Source organism: Carassius gibelio, chromosome A10 (genome assembly GCF_023724105.1).
Source record: "Carassius gibelio isolate Cgi1373 ecotype wild population from Czech Republic chromosome A10, carGib1.2-hapl.c, whole genome shotgun sequence".
Lineage (NCBI taxonomy): Eukaryota > Metazoa > Chordata > Actinopteri > Cypriniformes > Cyprinidae > Carassius > Carassius gibelio.
Genome location: NC_068380.1, coordinates 817,519 through 845,095, shown reverse-complemented (window position 1 = coordinate 845,095; position 27,577 = coordinate 817,519). Strand labels below are relative to the sequence as shown.

At 40.0% G+C, this 27,577-nt stretch overlaps 1 protein-coding gene across 1 annotated transcript; it reads left to right on the top strand.

Annotated features, from left to right (window-relative positions):
• Nucleotides 1-26,025, top strand: LOC128020720 (transcription factor 7-like 1-A). The gene is made up of 12 exons (XM_052607347.1): nucleotides 1-747; nucleotides 854-926; nucleotides 1,033-1,160; nucleotides 16,611-16,694; nucleotides 21,992-22,127; nucleotides 22,794-22,896; nucleotides 23,047-23,130; nucleotides 23,403-23,546; nucleotides 23,635-23,794; nucleotides 24,214-24,321; nucleotides 24,452-24,503; nucleotides 25,087-26,025. The coding sequence occupies exons 1-12, from the start codon at nucleotides 562-564 to the stop codon at nucleotides 25,548-25,550; spliced, it is 1,722 nt and encodes a 573-aa protein (XP_052463307.1). The 5' UTR covers nucleotides 1-561; the 3' UTR covers nucleotides 25,551-26,025.
• Nucleotides 26,026-27,577: the final 1,552 nt, after the last annotated feature.

Sequence of the window (27,577 nt, the reverse complement as noted above, 5' to 3'; positions counted from 1 at the left end):
CCTCCTTTATTCTGAGGAGGGTGTTTCTTCCTTCTGCCCCAGTCCACTTCTATCATCCAGGGATACAAATGTTTCTTTATCCACATTCGAGTCTGTAACCGGAGCTGAATTATAAATATTAAACACACAGTCGGGACCCGTTCGCGCGCCTTCAATCAAACCATGGGATTGACACGCTGACACGGAGATATTTGAGCGTTTGGAAGAGAAACTCTGAAGGACTGAAACTTTGTATCCACACCTTTGTTTCGCGAAACTTTATTTTCTTGCATGTCTTTCCGTTCTGTGCAGGACTATCGGAAGATTCCAGGCACGCGAATGGATATCAAATAATGCCCTCCGCTGTTTTGGAGGTTTATTTCAGTGTGGTTTTGTAGGAAGAAACCCCCATTCCAAAACCCACAGGCTTCTGAGCGGATCATGGGAAAACTGGGAACGTCTTGTTTTTTCTAGCCTCGGCACAGTCGCGCTTGTAAGATTTGGGGTTAGTTCGGATTACAGCTCTCGCTGAGAGAAGAAAGTTTCGTTTTAGTCAGACTTCTGGGTTTTTAAAGTGCCAGCATGCCTCAGTTAAACGGAGGAGGAGGCGATGACCTGGGAGCAAATGATGAACTTATTTCATTTAAAGATGAGGGTGAGCAAGAGGAGAAAATATCAGAGAATGTGTCGTCGGAGAGAGATCTGGACGAGGTCAAATCTTCCCTAGTGAACGAGTCCGAGAACAACAGCAGCTCGTCAGACTCCGAAGTAAGAAAACCCGTTCTATTCGATCACTTTAGTGCACTAATGCATGCATGTAAGTGTTAATTATTCGTGCTAAAACTAAACTGATGCTTTATTTCCCAAATGCAAGCAAACAGACTGGCGTCCTCGACCCAGACCAGAACTAGAAAGTTACGAGAAACAGAGAGAATACTTTGCGGAAGGTAATAATAATAATAATAATAAACGATTTTTAGGCTATCCCTTGTGTTTTGTGTTAGTGATTTATGTATAGTAATGACAATTATTCGTTTTCTGTCGCCCCTAAAGCTTTGAGACGACAACAAGATGGAGGATTTTTCAAGGGACCCACTTATGCTGGTTATCCGTTTCTTATGATCCCAGATATAACGAATCCATACCTCTCCAACGGATCGCTATCTCCCAGCACCAGAACGGTATGCCATTTCACTTTAAATGCAACTAAGACCTTCATGACGTCACGTCGCACTCTGTACATTTTTCTTGTGCAAGACGCACGTTACAAAAGTTGCCTTTGAGTGCGCAATATTCTCTTCTTTGTTTGACACTTTTGTGTTTAGAATCTGTTTTAAGACTCAAAAACTAGCAAATACCCCAGCAAGCTTTGTCTTCCAAAAGTTTGTTACCACTTGTTGAATCTTGAGCATGCATGTATAAGGAGGCCATTCTGATGCATTGCACAATAAGTCATTTAGCCTACTCTGGCTCACCCGAGCACAAAAGAAGCATTTACTTGCCACATCCAAAGGCTCAAAAATTTACATTTCACAGTGAGATGTCTGCACAATTAATTTTATATTATCATAACAAGCAACAAACTGGAGGCAGGCCCAGGCAGATAGGATTCATCCAGCTTTTGGTGTCAGGAATGTCTTTACTCCCTTTTTGTTGTTGTGTGATAGGATGTTACCCGGTCAGAGAATCGAATTTATGACCGGACGCCACATAGATATCCAAAGCAGGAGGGTTCTGATTGCATGTTTTTATGGCTTAGTGATATCACCAAGACCTTTGAGTTCATTTGAACCACATCAGGATTCTCTAGATAAGTTCTTCCCCATCAGTGAAACTGTCTTTCAATTAGATGGCTGTTAGGCGACTATTGTTATCATTAGTTACCGCTTGACAGCCCTATCCGAGCTCTCTACTGGATGCCCATTATCTTAATGACATCTTCACCTTGGGGGGCGGTTTGGCTACCTGAGCAGCAAGACCCCCACCAAGGTGTTTGAATCCCAGGCAAATCGGTGTATATGTTTGTCTTCCTCCATTTAGCTCAAGTGAAGGATATCTGGAGTGTTTTTTTTTTGCACAGTGTTTGCCTGTTGCTTTATAAAGCCACTGTGTCAATGTATAAGTTATGAGGCATGCGAACGTAGGCTAACATGTCATTGTGGAAAAATTTCAGCAAGCCTGTGGCAATAAACATTCATTCATTGTGTTCATTGTGCTGCTAACTTGCGAGAATGCATCAATCTGTTGGTCATATACTTAGATATTAGATGAGGCATAAGGTTTGCTTGTTTGCAGCACAATGGTTTTTTTTTCAACTCGTCAAATATTGTTAGCCAGAGAATGGTTGCTGTTGCATGAGTGGTTTGACTAAGGAAAGCAGGTTACCTTTAACAGCTGTAACAAAGAGTGACTGTGATTTAAGTAGATAAGATGGATAATAGCATCTGACTTCTGGCTGGCTTGTGTGTATTTGTGTGTGAGAGAGCCTGAAGGCAACTGATTCAGCCTTGTCTTGCTCAGTGTACAAAAGCAAGGTTGTGTATAGTTTTAGAGTACAAAAGTTTAAGCGCCACTCAGTCTATGAGGGGGAAAAAAACATGTAATGTTACCGAACCGAAGCTGAAAATTGTTTACAGCAACTGCTGGCACTGGATTTTCAATGTAAATACAACCTGCTATGCTAAGACTTTTTCAGGGAGCTTTATTTTCTCTCAGGCTTTTTTTTTCAGTTTGCGCAATGATAAAAAAAAAAACACTAAATGTCTTTTTGTTAAGGGTTTATCTTTCCTCATCCACTTATAAAGGATACTTTTCCTTAACTGAGTTATTCGACTTTAACAAGGTTTGCTTTGACCCCAGGTTGAAGTTACTTAAGGTTTTATCTTCCACATTGTACTCTTTTTCGCAAATGCTAATGTAGTTTCAATGCTCCCATCAGTTTAACAACATTGCTCTTTGTTTGCTAATTATCAAATCCTTATTTAATAATGTTTCTTTATTGATTTAATTATATTCTAGTGAGTGTTAACAGCAGGGTAAAAGTCCAGTGCTTTTGTGTGCAGATTAGTCAACATGTTTGTTAGCCCTGTGAGGCTAATCTTGTTTGATTTTCTTACTTGGGATTGTTGGTGTGACTGTAATGTTTTGTTGATTAATTTGGTCTTTTAAAGTTTGCTAGATGTCGTTGCTATCATTTTATGCTAGCCTAATGTAATTGTGAAGCTGACTTAGCAAAAACTAGCAACATTTAAGGTTCATTCACACCAATAATGATAATTATAATCATAGCTATATTAGCGAATTGGCCAATGGGTGTTTTCTGATTGCTATCAATGTTTATATCATTCTTCAACTGGAAGAAAAAAAAGTTCTGAAAGTGATTCTGAAAATATTATTCCTCTGTGTCATAATTCGCTATAAAAATGGAATTAGAATGATAAAAATGTAAAGTTAAAAGTTATCTGCCACAAACAGCTAGAATGGCAAAAAAAGCGAGCATTTGAACAATTTGAACACAAAAGCATTGTTGTGAAAGCACTTCGCATTTCCATTGGGGTCGAACCATGCTAACCGGTGATATTAATTAAACTTAAGTGCACTTATTGTACAAAGTAGTACTAGCGATAGTCTCGCGTAGCCAGACCTGCAAACTGATGGCTGAAGGTCTGGAATCCATGGCAGCTTTCATTGGCCAAGGCCCGCCTCATGAGGTCGTTTGACCGACATATCAAACAGCCAATCACAGTGTGTTTCATTCAGCATCACGTTTTGGGGACAGACAGACCAGTGTGTAAAACTCGCTGACATGTTTTAAAGATTCTATGCAGCAAACTTTAAATATTTCACATACTTTTGAAAACCCAGTGCTCAAAATTACAAATGGTTGTAAACTCAACGGGTTTCTTTTTCATGAGGGGGTTTGACGTCATGGCATCTTTGTTTTTAGGCAGAACGTTAAAGAACGCAACATGCACAGCCCCCCAGGAAAACCTGTATAATTCAACCAATCGAATGACGACTTCTAAATTCCTGAAGTGTTTCCACTTTTGTGTGCCATGTGCATCAGACCTTCGTCCAACGGTCTGTGGGCTTGACGTCTGACGCGAGTCTTTACTAGCGAGTAAATTGTAAGTCCTTGATTGCAAGGCTGCAGTGTCAGAGCACGTCTGCCCTTTTTGACTGTCAGTGTCTTCCCCTCCATCTTTCTTCCACTTTTTAAACTCTCTCCTCTACTATGGTATTTTAAGACTTACGAGACAATATAAAGTAAACAGAAGAATTGTCTTTCGTACGAGAGGGCCTCATTTTACATAAACAAACAGTGCTCAGGAGAGTGGCTCTGTCAAAAGCCCAAACCTTTTCCACACACTCAGCACTCAGAGACGGGGTGGGGGTAGATGGCGAGAGAGAAACCAGCCACCCCCCTCCGGCCTGTCCCACCTCCCCGTCTTCAGCTACAGAGGGGACATTGTCCAGGCCTTTAAGTTAAGACAGCATTCCTGTAGTGCAAGACGGTTCAGGAAACCTGAAAACCGGTGTACGAATGTTTGTACAAATGACCAAATAAACACAGCTTTACAATTTTATCCCGACTTAATGTGTTATGTTTTTTCTCTTCTGTAAGGATAAACTCAACAAATCCAAATTAATTTAGAAATATTTCGGTCTCTCTTTTGCTGTGCAGAAGAAGTGTGTGCTATGAATGCTGTCTTGTTAGGAGTCCAGGAATTGCATGAGACATAAACCAATTCTCCTTTTCCCCTTTTTAATGTTAATACTTCATCAAGAGACTGTTTAAAAAATCTTCCCGCCGTTGGACGCGTTCCACCGAAGACCCTTTCTGGTAACATGATTATTGACTGAGATTAAATCCAGAAAGTTCCTTAAAGAAAGAAATGTCAAGCCAAACATTATTTTCCTCCTTTGGTTTTCCGCACAAGCCTGGCGTTGCTCTAGACATCAATTTTTATTAAATTTTTTGAACGAGGCAAAATAAAGACCTAATTTACAGATGTTCCTCCTGAAAAGAGAGTGGTTTATGGATCTGTATGTGAGGGTGAACCACAGGGGCTAAAGAAATGCTACAGGAAGTAGATAAAGGAATGCAGGGAGCTGTTTCCAAGGCCGTAATGTAGATCTCTTTCCTGTTGATCGTATCATGTCCTGCGCTGGCTGCATCAAATCATTCTGAATTTGCTCTATTTTTGCAAATTATCTTCATATGGCATGGTGTTTACAGTATGGTTTATATGGCAAAAGCGCCATCATTACACAGTGGTTTTAATTTGTAATGAAGCAGAACTGCTCCGTAGCTTAATGCATCTAATTTCCAGTAATTTGTTTGCTACTATTTTATATATATTCATAGAAATGTTTATATACATATAATGAATTGTAAATTTTAATATATATATATATATATATATATATATATATATATATATATATATATATATATATATATATATATATCACACACTAATCTTTTTTTCTTTTTTTGAGACGACTGTATATTTTTTTTTAGGTTAATGAAACTTGTAAAGGTTCGGCTAAAGGCATGATTTTTGGGGCAGGGCTATTTGTTTGAATGGCTATAGCAGATGGCGGAAGCTTTTTAATCACAATTTTAAAAAATTGCCACAGGATTATAACACTTCACCTTTTAGAAATTGATGTTTATTAACTTCTCCGAATAATAGTTTTTTTTTATTCATTCATACCTTGAAAAAGGCTAATGGCTGGAATGTTGGTTTGATGAATAAATAAGCCTGGATAGCCTAGTTTGTCATTATATTTTATTTTTATATATATATACATCTTGATATCTAGGTGTGTGTTTATTTTTTCATCATTGCATTCAGGAATCTCTGGGCCATAAAACAATGTGATTTCAATTGTCCAAAGATAAATCAGGAATCTAAAATGGATGCAGTTAGCCTGATCTTTTAGGGACGTGCTCCATGGGGAGCAATATATAAAAAAAATCCTGAGGCAAAACAGACTGAAGTCTCGTTGGAGTTTCTGTGTTGGTGTGTGTGTGTGTGTGTGTGTGTGTGAGAGCCGCTGACATCATTCTCCATTGATAAGATTGTGCTGGCAGTGGTCAGCGCTCATCAAAATCCACTTCGTGTTCGCTTGCATGTCCTGCAATGAATTTCACCCCCACCTCCCCATTTTGGTCACAAAAAACAGCGTGTTCTCATTCAGAGCTGCGTACTGACTTCATGCATCACTCCATGCTAATAAAACTTGATTGTGCCGGGGATAAAGTTTAAGGGGGTGGGGGGGCTTCAGGCTTCATCAGTCTGGTATTTTCAACAGCTGTTTTCAGTTATTACCTCGCAGTCAGAGCTTCCTGGGGCCTCGGGAAGGGGAGAGAGAGCGGGGTGTGGGGGGTAGCTAGGGGTAAAGCATCATGGGAAAGAAACGAAGCAAGCTGTGGCGATGAGGGTGCAAGGTAGGTGAAAAAGTTGGTATGCATCCAGGAAGTGTATGTGTATGCATCCTGTTGGCTTAGTTGGAGCACATGAACACTGCGATAATGTGTTATCTCATCACAGCCCTCGACGGTCTCACATGACCTTGTTGTGCCCGCTGCTTCATGCCAGGCTGAAAAGGCCACAGGAGATCTGTATCAGCAGCGTCAGGATTTTCTTGTAGGGTGAGGTGTACTTTCAGCTAATTCCTTATGTGATCAGTTGCTTTGTGATATGGTTATCAGGGTGTGCTTTTAATTACTGCTGTCTTTCCCCTCCTAATGTTACCTTTAAGACAAAGAATGTGTGTCTTCTGACTTACGAAACCTGATAAATAAGAGCGTGGCTGATATGGAGGTTTTGAAGGATGATTCCAACACTGTCTGGCTTTGTGAAATTCAGCTTGCGTAGCTAGAAGCATCTGCATTCACATACCGCCTACAGCATGTTTCGGGCTTTATTTTATGTAATATTTATAATGCAAAAAAAATTTAAGGACCCACGATATGTATTGGTATCATATTGGTTATCTTTTTATATTATGTATGTATATTGGCCGGTATTGTGAGTGCATGCTCACGTGTCTGTTTACATTTTGATTACCATCATTTAAAGCTAATTTAAAGTTCATTTTAAAAATACTAATAAAATAATACATGTTTTAAATGTAATCTTTTACAAATCTCAAAATAAATATTCATTTTAATACTGTACATTATAATGTTGTGATATTCAAATTCCTAAATTCACTTGAAGCATTTAATTATTAATTTTAGGGTTTTATTTTTTACATTTATTATCACCTGAAATGTCGTAAATGTCTTGTAATGAATGGAATTCTAGTTTCTGCCATGTATTCTATGTAGGCCATGATATGGAAGAATCATGGTTTTATCAGAATTGGGCATTTTAATATCAGTGCATCTCCATTATTATCCACGATGCTTATTGGTAGATGGACCTGCCACTAAAGTGTTGAAATTTTAGGGATTTACTAGTATCGACATGTACCAAAAAAAGTGCAGTATACTCAAAACAACAGTTAATCCCACAAATAATTGTCCAAACACCGAAGGGCGTTGCTGGCATTAGCAGTGAGTGGATGTATTATTGTGATAGTGTCAGCTGTAAGCTGCGCCCATATTGAGCGCCTTTCCCCATCTTTAGGAGTCATCGGTGGAGAAGCTTTTTGTGGGCAGGGGCTTGGGGGTGGGCTGGCGGCCTCGATTGTCGTGTGAAATGAGGGATGTTCTATAGTGACTCTTGGCCGAGGCGGCTGGGAGTGTATGGGAGCTTTTATGAATAGGGGCCTTTCACGTCGTTCAGTATGGCTCTGAAAGGCTGAACAAAAGCCTAGAGGGTGGCGACTGAGAGCTACACGGTAGATCCACAAAACACTTCACTTTGCAGCGGCGTACTCGTAATCCCTAAGACATCAGCCATTCCAAACGAACGCATTCAAGAAATGTCACGTAAACAAAGTGGCCGGCTGACAAATCTTCGAGAAGTTTAACGCCATAATTGGCATTCAATTGGCCTGGCTTATGGTTGTCAGAATGCTGGATTTGTTGTCCGTCTGGGAGTCTTATTCAAACTATAGCCGCTGAAATTATGTGGGACGTTGTTTCCCCGTGTCCTAAATGGAGATGGGTCGTTTTTCCATGCGTCTGACAGTGAGATACATCTTCACATTGTTTCAGTTAGGGGTGAGAGGTCAAGGTTCACAGCCTGTTGACGTGACTCACAGTTGAGTGGTCACCAAAGTTCCCAGATTCCAGTAGGGGGGCCGTCGATGTGCTCTGGGCCTGGCAGCTTTTACTCTCCCCTTCCATGCTAAACTCTCCATTAGGAGGTTTTGGGTTAGAGCTGTCAGACAACATGTGGCAAAAAAAACCAGCCTCGCACACCCTGCCGTTCACTTCCTCTCAAAAACGATGGTCCGTGGCATAATGATTAATTAGAAAAGAAGAACAAAAAAAAAACCTTGCTCCAATTCATTTTGCTCCAGACATTCATTGGGCCACCACAGTCTGGCTCATTCAGATTGGTGGAGTGGAAGTGACATAACCGCTGGCACAAAAGAGCAGCCGTGTGATTGGAGGAGAGTGCGCATTGTGTGCCGTTGGGGGGTCCATCATAGACATGGCGCTTATACAGCTCTCACCCTGACCACAAGGTTGAGAGGGGCTCCATTGTGACATGACATGTTCACACTGGACCACAAGCTTTTGTGTGTGTGTGTGTGTGTGCTTTTTTGTTTGTTCGTGAGAGTGTATGTCTTATCCAGCTGGGCCTTGTCGGTCAGGGCATGGGCCGCCCCTCCCCGAGCACAGCTGCACTATGGACCCAGAGGCGCAGTTGAGGGCTTGTGAAACCCCCTGAGCCTTCCTCATTTCTCCAGATGAGTACCTCATTGTAATTGACTGAACAGGAGTGCACTTATTTTTCTTCTTTTCTGGACATTTCTCTGTTTTTCGCTTTCTTATAAACTCTTCAAAAGTGACTACTATTGAGTTTAAGTTGACAGCATTGTTCAGAAGTTAGGGGATATAACAATTGTTTCCGACGTAGCTGTAAACTTCAAACTGATTTTCCTATTCTGTAATATTTCCAATTGTTAATTTCTTAAAGGTTTGTCAAAAATGGTTACCTTTCCAAGAATTACTTCCTCTAATTTGTTGGTGTTGTAGTCAACCAAAACTCCTACTACTCTTTTGGTTTTCAGCAGTAATGGTTACCACGAGCTCCCAGATTGGGTTGGGATAAAATGTTGGAAAAGTTGTATCTTTTACAACCGCTTCATCCTCTAATTGTTAGAACTTTGGTAACTTTTCGAATAGTTACGTACTCTAACTGTCAAGACTTTGGTAAATTTTCCAACATATAACAAAAAATCGTTAGGAGAAGGAACTGTTGGAAAGATATTTATTTGACAAGTTAACAAGTAATCCAAAATGGAGAATGATATTTTGTTGACTACAATGTCGCCAAAATTATGAGATGTAAGTTTTTGAAAGTATTGAGGGTGGACTGTAGGAAATGTTTTCAGCCTTGTCCAACAGTAGTCACCACTAACTTTATTGATGCTGCACACAACCAAAACTTGGGTCATTTTTGGTTTCTTACAGACTTGTTGAAAGTGGTAACCTTTCCAAGAGTTATGTCCCCTACATTTGTTGATGTTGTACTCATCCGTTAGTGGAGATTACTGACATGGCAGTTGCAGTGGTTACAAAGATCAACAAGTTCATAAGAAACTCAATATGGAGAATGAGTTTTGGTGGATGTAAAATGTCAGAGAAGTTAAGGGACGCAACTCTTGACACTGTCATCAACCACAACCCTTTCTCCATTTGGTGGCGTTCATGACAGTTCTGATCAATATTCATGATGTTAATTTGTGACCCATGTGCCAGTTAACTCATTATTTAGGTTTAAACTGTTCACTTGCGATTTGTAAACAGTTCCTAGCATCACATCTCGCTCTCTCTGAAACACTCCCACAGTTTGTAACAGCCAATGTCAATGGTGCGTACCCCTAGCCGCCCAGCTCCTAGACCCAACCTCATGAAAAACCACACAAACACGCTGTGTGTACTTTAGAGCTGGTTACAGCTGCGAGCAATGAAATCTGGATTGTGTTAGCCCATGCACTGTGATTTATAAATTGTTTCTCAGACCATAAATTCCCACTATAATTGCACTCCAAGCCCCCTTCCACTCTCCTCGCTCTTTCTCTCCCCCCTTTTTTCCCTCTCCGTCTTTCACTCCTTCGCCTCCTGCGCTTCGGCGGTACGTGGTCCGGCACTAATTGTTTGCAGAAGGGAACTGGTTTGACAAGACAGAACGTTTTTGAAATTAGGCAGGACGGTCACAGTTGTGAGTCAGGGCTGTGCGTCGCAGGTACGGTGTGTCATGCCTCCATATCGCCCCCCCTGGACTGTTATTGCACAATAACAGTTGTTAATGGTCTAAAGATAACACTTCAATCATTAAGTGCAATTTAGCAAAAATCTGCATTATTTCCTCTCCTGCATTTAATTGCAGACGTTTTTTTTTTTCTGAATGTGAAATTCACTCCCCCAGGCCTCTCTGTGGTAGATACAAGTTTTATACTTAACAGCCAACAGGTTATAAGAAAGAACCCTGTTTATTTGTTGTGCCTCAGGTTCTCCATATGGAGGAAAAGCTTGTCAACAAATCCACTTTAAAAGAACAAACTGCAGTGGCTGCTTTGTAAAGCTTTTCCAGTTCTGTTGCAATCGGGTGACATGATTTTTTTTGCCCTTTTGACGCCTGTTAGACTTGTGTTTTAGCGAGAGGGGGAATATTGGGAAGGGGTGAAGTTTGAGTTCGTGTGTGTGCTGGGGGGAGCTAGTCCACCAAGAGAACACAATAAGCTCTTTGTCTTCATTACGCACTCAGCATTTGGGAAAATGATGGAGGTTTCTTTATTTTACTTTATCTTCAACTGTCTTTAAAACCAATGTACCATAATTGGATCTCTGAGTTTCGATGCATATGCTATGCATAATTTAGTCTATTTAAATACTTACAGGCTGCATTGTTGTTGGTCAGTTTATTTATATTATTATTATTGCAAAATATAGTTCTCATAAGTTGGATGCCTACAAAGTTGAAGATTGCTATAGCAAGCATTTTTGGGTTCTAAAGTGGCTTTGTTATCCCTCTTGGCTGCTTATGAGTTAACAAGTCCAGGCTGTTCATCGTAAACCTGGGTATAGTTTGGACTGCAGTGTTGTAACCAGATACTGAAATACTGGAAACCGCATAACTGACTTGTAATTGACTTTAAGGAGGGTGGCTGCATTTCGCCTTTGCAGAAAAACAGAGCTCCCAACAGACAGCTTATTACTTTCCCGTGGTTATAATTATGTGTTGGGTTTTATTTGACCTACTGTTTTGTCCTGTGCCACAATAACACTTATTCTTCGCGTTGTTAGCGTTTGTTTGTGCTTTTCTCTGGAAATAATTAAAAAGAGATCAATGTAGTATGCATTTCTGAAGTGTATTTAATGAAAAATGTTGTTTTAATGGTTGTGTTTTTTTGGGATCAGAAACTGAAGGTGTCTACCAAAGGTAGTTCCTTTTTGTCTTCTGGAACCGGACGGTTGGTGTATGCAAACTTGGTCTCTGTTGCCATCCCTAAATGGGCCGCATTGCCATGGTAACCCCTGGTCTCTGGATGGCTGACCTCTGAACCAGTTCTTTAAGTAGGCAGTGAATGGAGGGAGTAGTGTTATCAGTGAGGTCACAATAGTATCCATGGGAACTCGGAGAGCAACTGTCAGTCATGAGTCTTTCCTGTCGAAGCCGAATCCAGATTCTGTGTGGAAGCCACTGTCTTGATGAAAAGAGGCACTTTAACGCAACTAATGTAGGCAGGTCAGCCAACGCCACTGAACTACAGGAACGAACCACAAAAAAGTGCTTCATTGCATTAGGATGATTTGCGCTTGGATTGGTTTTATAAGTGATTTTGTAGGGATACACTGAATTTCGACCTAAATTTTCAATACCAAGAGCAGATAATTTAACAGATTATAAATGGCATAAAAAATAGGATGCTGTTTAAATTCTACACTATTTAAGAGTTGTTAATTTATTCAACAGTTGATACTTAAAAAAATATCTGGACTGTATAATCATTATAGTGACTAATATTATGTTTTATTTTTTTAATTAAATATTTATTAATCGTTTTTAAAGTTTTAGAATTTACATTCTTTAAATAGTTTTAGCAAATATAATGATTTTAACGTAGTAATGAAAAGATGTAACCTAACTGTTCTGAACAAATGAGACAACAAATGAGATAACTTTACAAATATTTTTGTTTTTATAATTATATTTATTTAATATTTATCTTTTTTCCAGTTTAAACCACAGATGCATTATTTATCGATAGAGTAAACCCATACATAATAAAAAAATTGGCTTGGTCAAACGGATCATTTATTTATTCTGATGATAATAATAATAATAATTCACATTACAGTTATCTTGGCCTAATTATATTGTTCATCCTTAATAATAAATACTTTTTTTGTCCTATAATGAGTAATATATTGTTTTGAGTAATTTCTGTTATGCTGGGGCTGTTTATATGCACATAGGTTTGGATCTAATTTCTGAAACAAAATAAGCGTGTGCTGATTGTTTGTGCCTAAAATTCCCCAGAACCCTGTTGAATTACTTCCTAATGTGATTGGAATAGGTGAATAGGTGATTTGTTGGTCAAATTTCTGCAGTCCAAGCGCTTATTGTTTCTGTAATAAGATAAGTCTGCTTTAATGAGCTTCTGAGTTTAATTGCTTAATTCAGACTTCATAATTACTTCATTTTTTTCTTATTAACATTGTTTGCTTTTGTTGTTCAAAGTTATTTTCTTAAAAATCTAGATCTCTCGTTCATATTTGGAGGTGGTCACGAACTCCAGTCCTTTCCCCCGCAAATTAATTTCTAATTAGCACAGATAGGGGTGTCGTTTGACTATGAATTGTTTACTTAATTATCGAAAACTCTCGCAGCTCTTAAACAAACAATAGGCCTGAATGCCGACCTGCGGTGAGGGAGGGCTGTAAACCGGCGCCTCTATTGTCTTTCCCTCTGGAGACAGTGAAAAGAGCAGCGAGAGGTGTCGCTCGCATAAATAAATGAGTCAGGTGATGTCGCACCCCTCTGGTCGCATCAGGACACTGCCCTATAGGCATACATGCACATAATACTGAGCCTTTTGTCTGGCTTAACTGTTCTGATGCTGAGATGTAATAGATTCCTTTGTGTGCCAGCAGCTTTCTGCTCCATTCTAGTGGAGCGTGTGTGGAATAGGTGGAAACATTGGGATAAAATGTAGGCCATGCTTTGAATGATTGACATGAACTATTTGGCTCCGCCCAACTCCGGATTCCTTTTTTTCTTTCCCCTTTTCAAGAAACTTGCTATTTTGTGGAAGCTCTTGCGGTTTGAAGTTTCCAGAACGAAGCTTGCGGTTGCAGCAACACGTGTTGAGGCTTCCAGATATCTCCTTAAAGAGGTGTCGACTTCTTTTTGTTTTGACCGAGGGCTTCATTTCGTCTAGCATGTGACTGTCAGGATTGCTATTTGTGCAGTTTTAAGTTGTCATAATCCTGTTAAAGATCCCCATCATCTTCGCTCCGCTGCGCGGAAAGCATTTAAGCAGCATTTCAGTCTTTCTGTGTGACCTCTTGACATCAGTTAGACAGCTACAAACTAACTCTAGGTGTCTTTCTGAAATTAAACCGCATGAACCTGTTTAGAAGAATGTCTTCTGTCTCAGCCTGCCCAAGGCAACGTGACACTCGTTTTGTTATAATTCAATATTTGTTTTCATAAATCAGTTGATTTTAATATTCAGGATTCATAGACCAGATTTTATTTCATTTATTTTAATATCAGCTGGACTGTTTAATCTGCTAATGTTTGGCAAGTTTAAGATTATCGGTATCAAGAGTAAAAATTATATCATTTTATTTCATTTCATCTTATGTTTGTTTATTTTTCTGCTGATGTTTGACCCTTTTTAAGATTTTTGTCATCAAGAATAAACAGTTTTGCTTAAATTTTTTTCTGCAAATGTCAATATTAAGGCAGTTCAAATGTAGATACAGTTTAAAAATGCAATACAATTTTAAAAAAATTATGTTCTCTAAATGCAGATAGTTATAGATATTTAATAAAAGAAGATATTGTCTTTTTATAGTTGTACTCAGGTTTTTTTTTTTTTCTTTGTGAAGTTTTCTGTGTTTCAGATCGTCGCTGAAATTTGACATGCATTTTGAGGGTTTCATGCCTGTGCACCATTTCTTTTCTTTTCTCAACAAGAAGTCAGTGTTGCATATTGCTAAGCATCTGCTCTTGGAGTTATGGCTTTCAAATACAAATCCCCAGACCCCAAGACTGTTTACTTTGGCCGGTCTCGCTTTGTGTCTCCAGAAAAGCAGGGCACAGGTCCCTGCAGCCTGGTAGTTTGTGTGGGAAGGCAAAACTGAGATTGTTTTTCAAGATAGTATGTTAAGTTTTCAGTCAGGTGACGGCGGTTATGATGAAGAAGGTAGATTGTATTTTTTCAGTCATCCGTCCACTTTAACTGCAGCTGCAAATACCAGAAACAGGGTAAGGCCTCCTGACGAGAAACAGGCTAGACGTTCCTCTCCAAAAACATTGACGGATGCCCTCTGGAAATGTACATTGTCATCATTTACTCCCCCTCATATAAAACCTGTTTGACTTTCTTTCTTCTGTGGAGCACAAAAGAAATTGTGAGATGTTGCTCGGGTCCCAACTTTCTTCAAAAGACCTTTTTTGATATTCCACAGAAGAAAGAAAGTCATACAGGTTTGGAGCAACATTAGGGTGAGTTCATGTTTGGGTGAAAAGTCCCTTTAAGAACATTCATTTTGACTGTTTAGCCAAATTTGTAGCTGTCATTTATCAACTCCACTACAGACAATGGAAGGTGAAAGTGAACCCAACTTCTTTAGTAAACAAGGTCTTGGGCTCATCCTGCCAGTTGAAGGAAACCTGCTCATATTCCTCATAAACTACTTTTGTTTTCCGCACCACCAAACCCAGCAACCCCATCCACCGCACCATTATGTCTTTTTCCATTTTTAGCCCACAGCCTTATCCTAACTTCCTCACAACAATTCCGCTTGTGATGAATGAAGTTTAAAGGGAGAAACAAAGCTTCATTAACCCTAAATGTGCCATGATGATTGATAGTGGAACATGTTTGGGTTACTTGAGATGAGATTTTGTGTTTTACAATGTAATCAGCAGATTTTGGTTTTGACATGTCAAAAGTTGACATTGAAGCATGGTTATTTAACATATAAACTATTGTATTCATTGAATTTCAGGCCAAAATACCTTTATTTTGATATTCTGTTACCATGATTATAAGATTTTGATCCTATTGCCCACCAGGAGTATATATGCTTGGACATCAATGTATAAGGATTTGTCTACATCTTTGGTGTCCCTTAAGTAGAACTATAAATTTGGTTTGTGAAAAGCGTTCTTGAGGTATAGATATGCTCACTACAACTGCAGATGCTTTCAGCCCCCAGACTCAAGAGCTTAGATATGGGAATGATGACTCCACAGGAACATCTGATACGGTTTGACTTCTACACAAACCAGATGACCGAGCCAGGCGGGGAAGCTCCGTGAAGGGATAAAAAAAAAAAAAAATAGATTTTATAAATTGCTCCTGAAAATCATAAGTGCTGGATGCGAGGGGCCCCAGAAAAGCTGAAACATATCAAACTTTGACACGCGTGCACTGAGCTACGAGGGCTTTCACAATAAACGTCTCCCTCTGTATAGGAAGTCCAGTCATTCATCACTGCATGTCTCCTCCATGTTCCTTCTCTCATTGCATATCACGCTCAACCTAACAGTGTCACTTTTGCGTTCTCCATTGATTTATAAAGGAGCAAAATCTGAGAAAGGCAGATCTCTGGTTCTGCTCCATGCTAGGCCCCTTCCTATTCTCCCAGCGTGTTATGGGACTTCCTCCCAGCTGTTCTTCATACTAACATACACACATTTTATCCATCCAGCTGGGCATTTACTATGCTGGGACCTGCAGTCCAAATCATATTTATCTTTCACGTTTCGCCCCCTCCCTTGGGCCCGACTGCTCCTGTCTCGACCCTCCAAACTGTTCCAGCTAATGCTCCCAGGTGCTAAACAGTACTCGGAGTTCATCTCCACAGCTTTCAAATGAATTGAGACAAAGAACAGCTGGATTGCTGGAATTTGTGGATGACTCCGAGGTCTATTTAATTGATATCTTCAATTCCATTCCATTTTAAATTAATATTCCAGGTTAAATACAGGTCTTCTGAAATACGGTATACTTGGGTCAACAACTGTAGCTTTATAAACTTTTCATCCGGTGGCCAAATATTCCTTTAAGTCCAAAACTTGGCTTTCGACCTGTCTTAAAAATAAAATCTTGTTTTTGGTTGTTCAAGACAGACGTTATAGCTGTATAAAGCACTTCTAGAATAATAGAAGTGCTTTTGGTTTTGCAGTGACATGTGGACAACCTGATGCATGTGTTGATGATCGATTGACTGTAACTTTCTCTTTTGTCACCTGCAGTATCTACAAATGAAATGGCCGCTTCTTGACGTTCCCGGGACGGCAGCCCTTAAAGACTCCAGATCACCAACACCTGGGCACCTAGTAAGTCCATCAGCAACTTCATATTCTGTATAGTTTACAATGCAGTCAAAATGATTTGATTATAAATTGGGAGTAGACTAACCTTTCCATAATTTTCCATTCTTATGTTATGTTCTTTCATGATATGCATCTTTAGAAAGCAGATGCTTTGAAAGGTAACAGTTTGATCTGTAACCATTGAACCAACTATAAAATATTGTATTATATCGGTTTTAACTGAAAAGGCTGGTTTGTCTTGCCTTAAGAGCAAAAGTACAGTGGCATCCTGCATAACTTCTTTCGCAATGAACAACCGGAAACATTTTTTTCCCACACAAGCATGGCTAGCTTTTAGCTGAATACTGGCTTAGGCCGAGGGCTTTAGCTTGTCATTCCAAGTGTCAACAAGCAATAGACTTATTTTCATGGCATTCCACCCCCTCCAGCCACTCATGCGACCCAACTTTTGACCTGCTTCACCCTTTCCAGACACCACGGCGGAGAACCTCAGGAATGCCTGCTCCACATGGTTGCTAATCCATTCCGGAGACACTTTTTTTTCCACCCTCCAAACATGGAGATTGTCAGCTCAGAACGATTGAGGTTCAGCCATGGTGACAAAGTGATCACTGACTGTGGACTGAGCTGGAAGATTAGAGAGTTTGCCCAAGAGATTCCCAAACAGACCTTTGGGTCACTTCTGTCTAAACGAGAATCCAATTTAAAGTTCTCAGGCCAAAGATTACGATGACCTGATAATAATACGGGGACACTGGGCCTGTTGTGTCTGGTGTTTTGTCTTTATTTACTTAGCATGTGTTTCATAAAGCATGATTGGGGACTCCAGACAGACTGCAAATATGCAGCAGGGGAATTTCAATCCAATTATACGGAGAGGAGTTGACTATTGAACTCTGTTGATGCTGACTTTGCTTTAACACTCAGCATTGTGTTGTCGGGAACGTAGAAACACTGAATGCTACTTTTTCGCCCATCAGAATAACAGACTTCACTTCCTCATTCGATGTTGGCAGTGGGGATTAATTTCTGGCATGCAGATCTGAGTAATCTCTTGTGATCAGAGGATTAATTAAGAGTCAGTAAATAATTTAGGCGACATGCTAGAGGTTTTATTGTGTTTCTAATGAATGGCACGGGCTGTTGAAATCGCACCAGACTGCCGAGAGGACGTGAGTGACCTGTGGAAACCATTTTTGTGGCTGCACAGATTGGGTCCAGAAGGCACACATGCTAATAGGGTGAGCCAGAGCGGCCGAAAGGCTCAATAATTCAGGAACCAGGTTTGTTTAGCATTCCATTGGCATCCCTCTGACTGTGTTCAAGTGTGATACTTCAGCACTGAGCCCACCTCTTCACATTGCCTTCCATACAGTGCATCTGGACCCAGGCCGCATGAATAATACATCACACCAGAACACAGGGGCAGGTGATGTGTGAGGCATTGTGGGAACCTCAGACTTGTCAACCCCTTTGTAAGCTGTGTGTTAGATTTATGGTTTTTTTCTTTGGTCTTACAAAAACTTCCTGTGACTTCACTGTGGTTTATGTATCAAATGGCAATACCATGATACAATTTGATTTCTATGTTCTATGTTAATTTCTATGTTAATGAACCATGACACTGTTAGGTGCATAAAATAAAGCATGGTAATGTCCAAAAACACCGTATTAGCAAGATAGTTTCACAATGGCTTGATCTCTGTTCTTTAGCTTTTCTGATTAACAGCAATTAGTGTTAACTTTGATGCTTATCCTCACCCTTCACAAAAAATACACAACAGGTCAAGTTGTATGCACTCAGAGTCTTGTATCTGATATGAAATAATCTCACAATGATATCACAAGTGTAAAACCCGGTACTTAACCCCCACAGTAAGTCACAGTGTTTAGCAAACACTTGTATTAGCAACAGTCGACGCAGCAATCACACTCGGCTAGCCAGTGCATTAACTGCTGTCTGTCTCAAATACATGATTGCACATTAGGTCTAGTCAAGAAATTATGGCTTAAATAATTTACAATAAACTAATGAAATCTTTACCAAGCATTAGTCATGAGTCCACAAGTAATTTTCAAATTATTTTCAAAAATCGGATTACAAATGGAAATTCAATTTAAATTGCCTGCTGATGACATTGACAATGGATGAGTTTTAGTGAAGGCATGATGTTTGTGCTGATGGGAAGAGTGTTGCATGTTCATGCAAAAATCCAGATGAATGCATCATGTGATTTAAGTTGTTTTTTATTTTTATTAAACCTGTTGTTGCCTCCATTTACAATGTATGGTAAAGTGTGAGGATGTAAAACAAGATTCAGATTGCATCTACAGAAAGTAGTTCTTAATGGAGATGTTAAAATCTAATTAAAAGCCATGTAACTGTAAAGACAGATGGTGATAACTGTAAATTGCACCCCATTGTTAGGGATCAAACTGTATGGCTCATACTGCTAGTTTTGGCTTGTCCTTTCCTCTGCACTATTTTATTATCCTTCATTTGAATCTGTATTTAGCAACTCATTCTTCCACTGCTAAAGCAGTTCATTGTGTCTTGATCCCTCTTGCTCAAACGCCTGTTTGCTCAGTAACTCAAGAAAGAGATGGAGGAGGTGAAGCCAAAAGAAAAAAAAACAACAGGCCACATTTGCTTCTTACTCCACAGTGTGCTTGTTTTAGCAGAGCTCCAGTTTAACAGCTCCATGTGGTGGCACCAGAAGTCATCTTTGGGTGGGTTCCTTTGCTAGCGGGCAGAGAAGAGCAACAGATTAATCAGCAGGTGTAGAGCGCTGACCCTGCACTTTGTCTTGTACACGTGTGACTTCTGTCGTTTTCAAATGGATGCGATACGTCCTTGCGGAGAGTCAAGAACTAAAAAAAAAAATTTGAAAGAGGTGCAATGTTTGGCAAACATTATGTTAACTTTAGTTCTGAGTGTCTCGTAAAATAATGGCTATTGAATGAAGTCTGACCTAGCACAATTGGTAAATACGTGCTTGAGAACACTAGAGTCCACATAATTTAACTGTGATACAAAAGGTGGAACAATGTTTACACAATGACTCATTTTTTCTGTTTGGTGAGGTGTTTTGTCAGCTGTTTTTCACTGCTGTGCTGGTCAGGTGTCTTCCCCTCCTATAGAGCAATTTACAAAAGTGGATTAAGGGAGATTTATCAGGCTTCGCCCTTGATGAACTGCAGGACGTGTTTGAACAAAAGATAAAAAAGATTCAGATACTTGTTGACAGAACACAATTGAAAAAGAGCCCAGTTCTGCCATCTAAAGGTGGATTCCTAAATATTGCAACCTGAACGGTTGACTGAGACAGTGCTATCGTTGTTGTGTCATTCTCCTTATGTTACTGAACCCAGTGACTCAGCTTGCATATGTTTTCAATGCTCACCATACTGTGGTCATGCTGTGTTCCCCCCCAGTCCTTCATTTAAAACGTAAGTTGTGTTAATCTGGTGGACACTTCCTCTCTATTAGCTTTAAAGAGCCCACTCAAACAACCTTGACTTGACCAAGTGTTGATATGGATCCTTGGGATGCTTGGAGAACAGCTGGAGTGTTCACACAGCATGATTTAGTGTCAGTAGGATAGCAAGAGAGAGAGCGAAACCATTAGTCTCAACAGCTAATATCATAGTGCAGCAGACAAACACCATCTTAAAGGAACCGTGCAAGTTGTCCTCTACCTTTCTTTTTCAATCAAACTGCTGACACATCACTAAAACAATCATGTAATGCACCTTTCTCCAGAAGTCATGCTCAGCTTGTCTCGGCTGATGCGATGCTAAATGATGTCCACACACAGAGACAGACAGCCAGACAGCCAGACAGATAGATGGAAGGAGAAAGGCAAGGAATAGAGAGGCAACCCAGAGATCGGGATTTGTTTGGACTGTGGGAAACGAGAGCCAGTCTTGTCTCAATGCAAGCCTTGTTCATGTTCACAGAGTTCTGGTTGGAGCAGAGGTCAAACCCACTGCCTACATAGAGGTGGGGGGAAGGTTAGCATGAAGGAAACAAGAAGGCATTCTCCACTCTAGCTCACTTGTGACGTCCTGAGCCAACAAGTACCCCATTCAGTCTACGGCTCACCACCTTGCATTGCCCTATGTACACATCTTAGCAGTGCTGCTTCTGATATTATTATAGTGCTACTGCTATATTTATGTGGTTAGGGTTCTGGACGTATGTTCTTAAATTATATGCTAATATAGGCTCCTCAGTATTCAGTGGTGTGTTAGAATATATTATTCAGGTAGCAAGCTTTTAACATTTCGAGAGTTGAACTAACTTTAACTACAGCACGATTCTCTTTGAACTGCTGGTACGTCATGATGTTGGTTGACCTGAAAGAGAAAACAAAGTTTTGCTATTGCTTGCTATAGTGTGCCATTTGTGGGAACTCTTCGAATGTGAAGCTTGAAATTGAGCTTGTTTAGCTTAGCATTTGCATTTATGTACTTGCATTGTTTTTTTCCAGGGCTAAAGCTTGGATATGTGTAGTAAAAGGCTGAAATGGCCTTGATAGTTGGTTTTTGCCAAAATATACACAACTTTTCAAGCAACACTCCTCACAAAGTCATCAGGTTATACGTCTAAGGTAATATGGAGGTAATCCTGGAGGGTTGCCTTCCTGCAGACTTCAGTTCCAATCTTGCTCCAAAATATCTGCATATTAATTTCAAGTAATCCTAAAGATGCCCATTAGCTAATTTGGGTGCATTTAATTAGATTTGTTGCTAAACTCTGCAGAATGGTAGCTTCTCCAGAAGTGGACTTGCCTACCCCTGGCCTATCCGCTTCCAGAATTGGGCTGCCTTAAGAATCTCAAAAGTCATCCTGATCTGTTAAACTTTTACTGCCTTGCGAGGGGAGCACTGAAGGATTTGTTACAACAGGTGCCATCTTTGGCCGCCTCTTGAGAGAGTTGTAGTAAACAAGACCACTCTCATTTCGCTTCAAATGCCAGGCCTGTCCTAGCGTCATTTATGGTGGGTGGCAGCTGGAAACATCTTTCTCTTGTTGAAATGCTGCCTGTTAGGGGTGTAAGGTGTGATTTCTCCCGCCCTCCATGCAGCCGGTCAAATGCCCAACTGGTGTTTATTTTCCTTTGGGAGAAGTAGTGAAAAGTAAACTCTGCTGTCGAGACCCATTGTTCTTTAAAACCCTCTGGCGCCGATCACAAGTAATGAGGCCTAATGGCTATTTTCTTCTTTTCGGTTGGTTGTTTAAACATGCACACACACTTCATTTCCTCTCCCTCACCTCCTTTTCATTTTGTTTTCAGTCCAATAAGGTGCCAGTGGTACAACACCCCCATCATGTTCATCCCCTTACACCGCTGATCACCTACAGCAATGAACACTTCTCCCCTGGGACGCCTCCCTCTCACCTTTCACCGGAGATTCTTGACCCAAAGACGGGTAAGCGCCACCAACAGCAGTTTCCAGATGTATTTGCTGAAGCTTTGAGAAAGTAGTACAATCCAGAAATGCTGAGTCATTTTTCTTTTTTGGGGGGATGGGGTTTATTGTAATAATATGTGGATAGAAGTAGTTACAGGTGAAGTGTGTGATTTGGGGGGGATCATTTTTAATCTGCCCGACTGGACCAGGGGTGTGATTTTTGGGGCAGAACTACCCTTTTTAGGCTAATTATAGACGGAGTGTTCGAAGATATTCAGTGTTTTTGCAATTTGATTTGGTGCCAGTAGCAGCGCAGAAGTTCACCCTTAATTTCACTCACAGTCATGGCCAAATATATTGGCACCCTTGGTCAATATGATCAAAGGAGGCTTTGAAAATTAATCTGCATTGTTAATCCTTTTGATCTTTTATTTTAAAAAAATCATAAAAATCTATCCTTTCATTGGATAATAAGAATTTAAAATAAGCGGGAAATATTATTATGAAATAAATGTTTTTTCTCTAATACACATTGGCCACAATTAACAGCACCATTTTATTCAATACTTTTTGAAGACAGTTTAGCAGCTCTAAATTTCTCCTAAAATGCCTGATGAGGTTAGAGAACACCTGTATATTTTAATATTTATCTTCAGTTTTCGTAATCAGTGATTGTTTCTTCAGGAATACCTAGGACCCCTCATCCTTCAGAGCTGTCCCCATATTACCCTCTCTCTCCTGGGGCAGTTGGACAGATCCCACATCCTCTAGGATGGCTGGTTCCCCAGTAAGTCTGAACCCTATGGCTTTAAATTACATAACATCAACCTTATTTTACTCCTACAGATGGCTTAATGAAGTTTCTTCTAAAAAGCGCATCTGTTTGTCCCTGATTTTGCTTTAGCCAGTTGTTTGACTGCTGTTCTTCTATCTTCAGGCATGGCCAACACATGTACTCCATCCCTCCTGGGGGCTTCAGACACCCCTACCCTGCACTCGCCATGAACGCCTCCATGTCTAGGTATGTAACCGAGGGGCAAGACCTTCTTTTCTGCGCAAACATGCTGAATTTGAGTTAAACTCGTATCTATTAATAGACATGAGATGCAGACAGCGCAATTCCTCCCTGAAGCCTCAGAGAACAGTTAGTACAGGAAACTGCTGATGTATTTCTTGCTCAGTAATGGCGCCTTGATACCTCTCTTTCTTTTTCAACCCTGTCCACGTTCCAGAAAGGAAATCTTTACTTTATCTTTTTCATGTTACTGACTGTGAATCTGTCTGTCTTTTTAGCCTGGTATCCAGTCGTTTCTCTCCTCACATGGTGCCTCATCATCCTCATGGCCTGCACCAGACGGGCATCCCTCACCCCGCCATTGTGTCGCCTGTCATCAAACAGGAGCCCAGCGGCGACAACGCCAGCAACTCGACACACGGGTCAGTCCATCTCCTCCATTACTCTCTCACAGTTATTACTCTGCTCGTCTCTGACTGACTGTCTTAGCGTCCATCTGCATCTGTACAGAAAGCCCTCAGTGCCTGTGAAGAAAGAGGAAGAGAGGAAGCCTCACATCAAGAAGCCCCTAAATGCCTTTATGCTCTACATGAAGGAAATGAGGGCCAAAGTAGTGGCCGAATGCACCCTGAAAGAGAGCGCAGCCATCAACCAGATCCTGGGCAGGAGGGTGAGCGCTTACAACTCTATTACGAGAGGAGCTGAAATGCATTAGTGTGTTTCTCTTCATCTTCTCTTAAAGGAATGGTTCGCCTAAGAATGAAAATTGGCATAATTTACTCATCCTCATGTCATTCCAAACCCACATGAAGCACAAAAAGGAGATATCATGAAGATTGTGCTGGCTAGTCTATTCCATGCAATTGCAACGAATTAGCACTGAAGTTATCAAGCGTTAATAAAGGATGCAAAAGCATAGTAAAAGTGGTCTGTGTGTCTTGCATGCTTTTTAAATTTCTCCCTTTGTACATGATTGTTTGGAATGACATGAAGGTGAGTAAATAACTTGTAAATAATTTTTGGGTGAACTATCCCTTTAAGGAAAGCAAAAAGGAGGGAAATGTGACCGTATGTTCTTTTATTCCGCAGTGGCACTCTCTTTCACGTGAGGAACAGGCCAAATACTATGAACTGGCCAGAAAAGAACGACAGCTGCACTCTCAGCTTTATCCGGGCTGGTCTGCGCGAGACAACTACGTAAGTGAGCCCAGAATCCAGAGTTTAATGCAAATCATGTGGGGTTCGGATTCCTCCATTGTTTTTGGCAGCCAGGGGAGTTTTGCTTAATCAAACACATCTAATTTGCTCCAATCACTTCTATCCGCAGGGAAAGAGGAAGAAACGGAAGAGAGATAATAAACCTGATTCCCCACAAGAGAGTAAGTGTCACTGGCCATCTGTATTTCTTTCTCACTTTCTGTATGCATGATCTTTCGCTGAACTTGAGCTTTTTTTTTCTCAGAGCATCCCTGTTGGTCCGATCACTCAGCTCGTAGATCATGTTCGCTTCAATTTTAACCTTAGAAGCTAGATGACGAACATTTTGGCTTTTTGGAATTTTTCTGAATATTTTTTCAAGGAATAGTTCATTTACTCACGCGCATGTGTGTGTGTGTTTGAAGTAATTTGGGAACAAATGGGAGTTTATTTTAGCAGTTTTTAATTCAGTTTTTCTATTTTTATCGAAAATAACCTTTAAATATAGTTCATATTTTTCTTGTCAAAATAATTAATGTAGTCATTCTTTGACTGAAATAGCATCTTAAATTAGTTGATTAAAAAAAAGCAAGAATAATTATTCAATTAAATATTTTAAAATTTTATATATTGATTTATCTAACCATAAACAGTGCGATATCATTAAAATAGTTTAATTATCATCATCATTTCATTTTTTTTATTTGACATTTGTTAACAGACTATGTGGGAGTATATTTAACCCTGTTCCTCTTTCATCTACAGGTAACTTCATGCCCCAGCACAAGAAGCAGTGTGTCCCGTACCTGCCGTCCGAGAAAATGTGTGACAGCCCTACCTCCTCTCACGGCAGCATGCTGGACTCGCCTGCCACACCGTCAGCTGCCCTGGCTTCACCGGCGGCACCTGCGGCCACTCACTCAGAGCAAGCTCAGCCCCTGTCCCTCACCACTAAACCGGAGGGCAGGACCCACCACCCTCACTTCCCCCTGCCAGGGAAAGCCTCGGGGTCCAGCTCCACTTCCTCTTCCTCTTCCTCATCCACCTCTCATCCGAACATCTCTCTCCACAGCCAGTCGGCGGCCCTCCTGTCCCGTCCCATCCCGTTTAGCACCCTCCCCGCCTCCCTGCTCTCCCCGTCCTCGCCTTTCCACCAGGCAGCCCTACATTCCCATCATGCCTTGCTGCAGACACAACCTCTCTCTCTGGTCACCAAATCAGTGGAGTGAAAAAAAAAAAAAAAAAAAGACGAACTTTTTACACCTGTATATTTTTTTTTTTTTTTTATTTTTTACATTTTAATAGATATTAGACCAAGTTTTTAAGATTGAACGAAAAGGAATAATTATTGGTCAATATTTGACCACCCCTCTATTTTGCCTCTGTCTTTGAAACAAAAATGTATTTTTTGTAAATTGCCTTTTTCCAACGTGATTCTCCAGTGTTGCTACGTGTATAAAAGTCAAATGTATAAAGATTTCTTCTTCTTTTTTTAAGCCGTACTTGACAAAATACAATTTGTAGTTTTAGTTCAATTCAATCTAATGGTAGTTAGGAGTTTGATTTTTCATTACTGCATTCTCTCCCTAGTTTTTTTTTATTTTTTTTCTCTCTCTTGGTACCTACCACCTCCCCCTGTTCCTAACCCAGTGTGTGTGACTCTCCTAAGTCTCCATAGCTAATAAACCTCAAATTATTTCTAAAGGCTGCATTGTGTTTTTTGGGAGGAGAAGACTCTGCATGTGATGACTGTCTGTATAATACAACATAGACCTTCTGAATAGAGCCAGTATCACAGACACTGACAGCGTTCATTTGTCTAATTACGACTCGTTAAGTGGTGTGTGTGAAATGCTGGCACTCATGATGTGCACAAACTAAATTATAGAATTCGTTGTTGCACAAAATGCAGCTTCTCAAAGAAAAAGAGCACTGTGTTGTCGCTCACTGTGACTTTATCCTGATAAAAGTACTCTCAGAGAGCAGGATAATGAAAAATACAGATTTAAGGTCAAGGTGAAATCAAAATTTATTTTGAAATCGAAATTTAATTTGCTTAGTTAATTTGGTTAATGCAAAGAAAAAACAATCGAAACTTGGAAATGTCTTTTTTAATACTGTGGTTTACACTGTCCATTGTGTGTTTATCTGGCAAATGGTGTTTAGAAGAACACATTATTTGATTACAGGCTTGTGAGATAGAAATGTAATCAAATGTTCTCGTGATTTAAAGTCAGCTTCGAGTGATGATGAGGACACGGGAATAGATTGTTTTCAGAAGGCTCTAAATAATAATCAAGACTGCAAACTCGTTCCAAAAATTGTAAAAGCCTTGTCCAGAATTAAATATTTCCACGCGTTTACAGCACAATTATATGTGTTTTGACTCACTGCCACTGTTTTAAACGAAGAGGCTTGGAAAGTCGGTCCTCTGAGATCTTATTAGCTATTTCAATTAGCAACCGGCATGGAAGGTAGGTTACGGGATTCTGTGGCCCCTGGGATGCGGACGTCTGCCAGGAAGAAGCAATTAGATCTTATGAAGGAGTCCGAGTGACCCACCAATTCAGCTTAACACACACGGATGCCTTCCAGCAATGGCAAATGTATATATTTATAATGTATATAAAATATGTTATTCTCTGTCCTTTGTAGAGGACGCCAGGACTAAGTTAACCACAAAATAAATAAATAGACATGAAAAAGCATGTATAGGTAAAAACAATGTTTAATTAAAGGTTTCAGGCTATTTTTAGCCAAACTTTGTACAAAGATGATTCCCAACTGTGTTATGAAAAATACAACTGCTTTACTTTATGCAATGTGTGCAGAAAATGTCCATTAGTTGGCATTCCCATTTCTATATGCATTGCATCTATTTTGCACATTAATGTGTTCTTGAGGCAAACCATGATGAAAAATAATGGGAGTAATAAATTTGCAACATTTTCATCTAATGTATATCTAATATTACATAGGAATATTCATCTATAATTTCTTTCCCTATAAATTGACTTGTAGTGTCTAGATATGTATTAAAACAAACCCCTTCTTTGTCACAAAAATTCATTTCAGTTTGAAACCCTATAACGTTTCTTGAGATAGTCTATTTATTTACGACAAACCGTTTTAGCCAGATTTTAATTACAATTACAAAACATCATCATATTTCCCTAAGAGTGCTAAATTTGATCATTCTGTCAATAGCAGTCATTTTTAAAGACCAAGGAGAGGGAGTGTTTATGATCAAACCTCC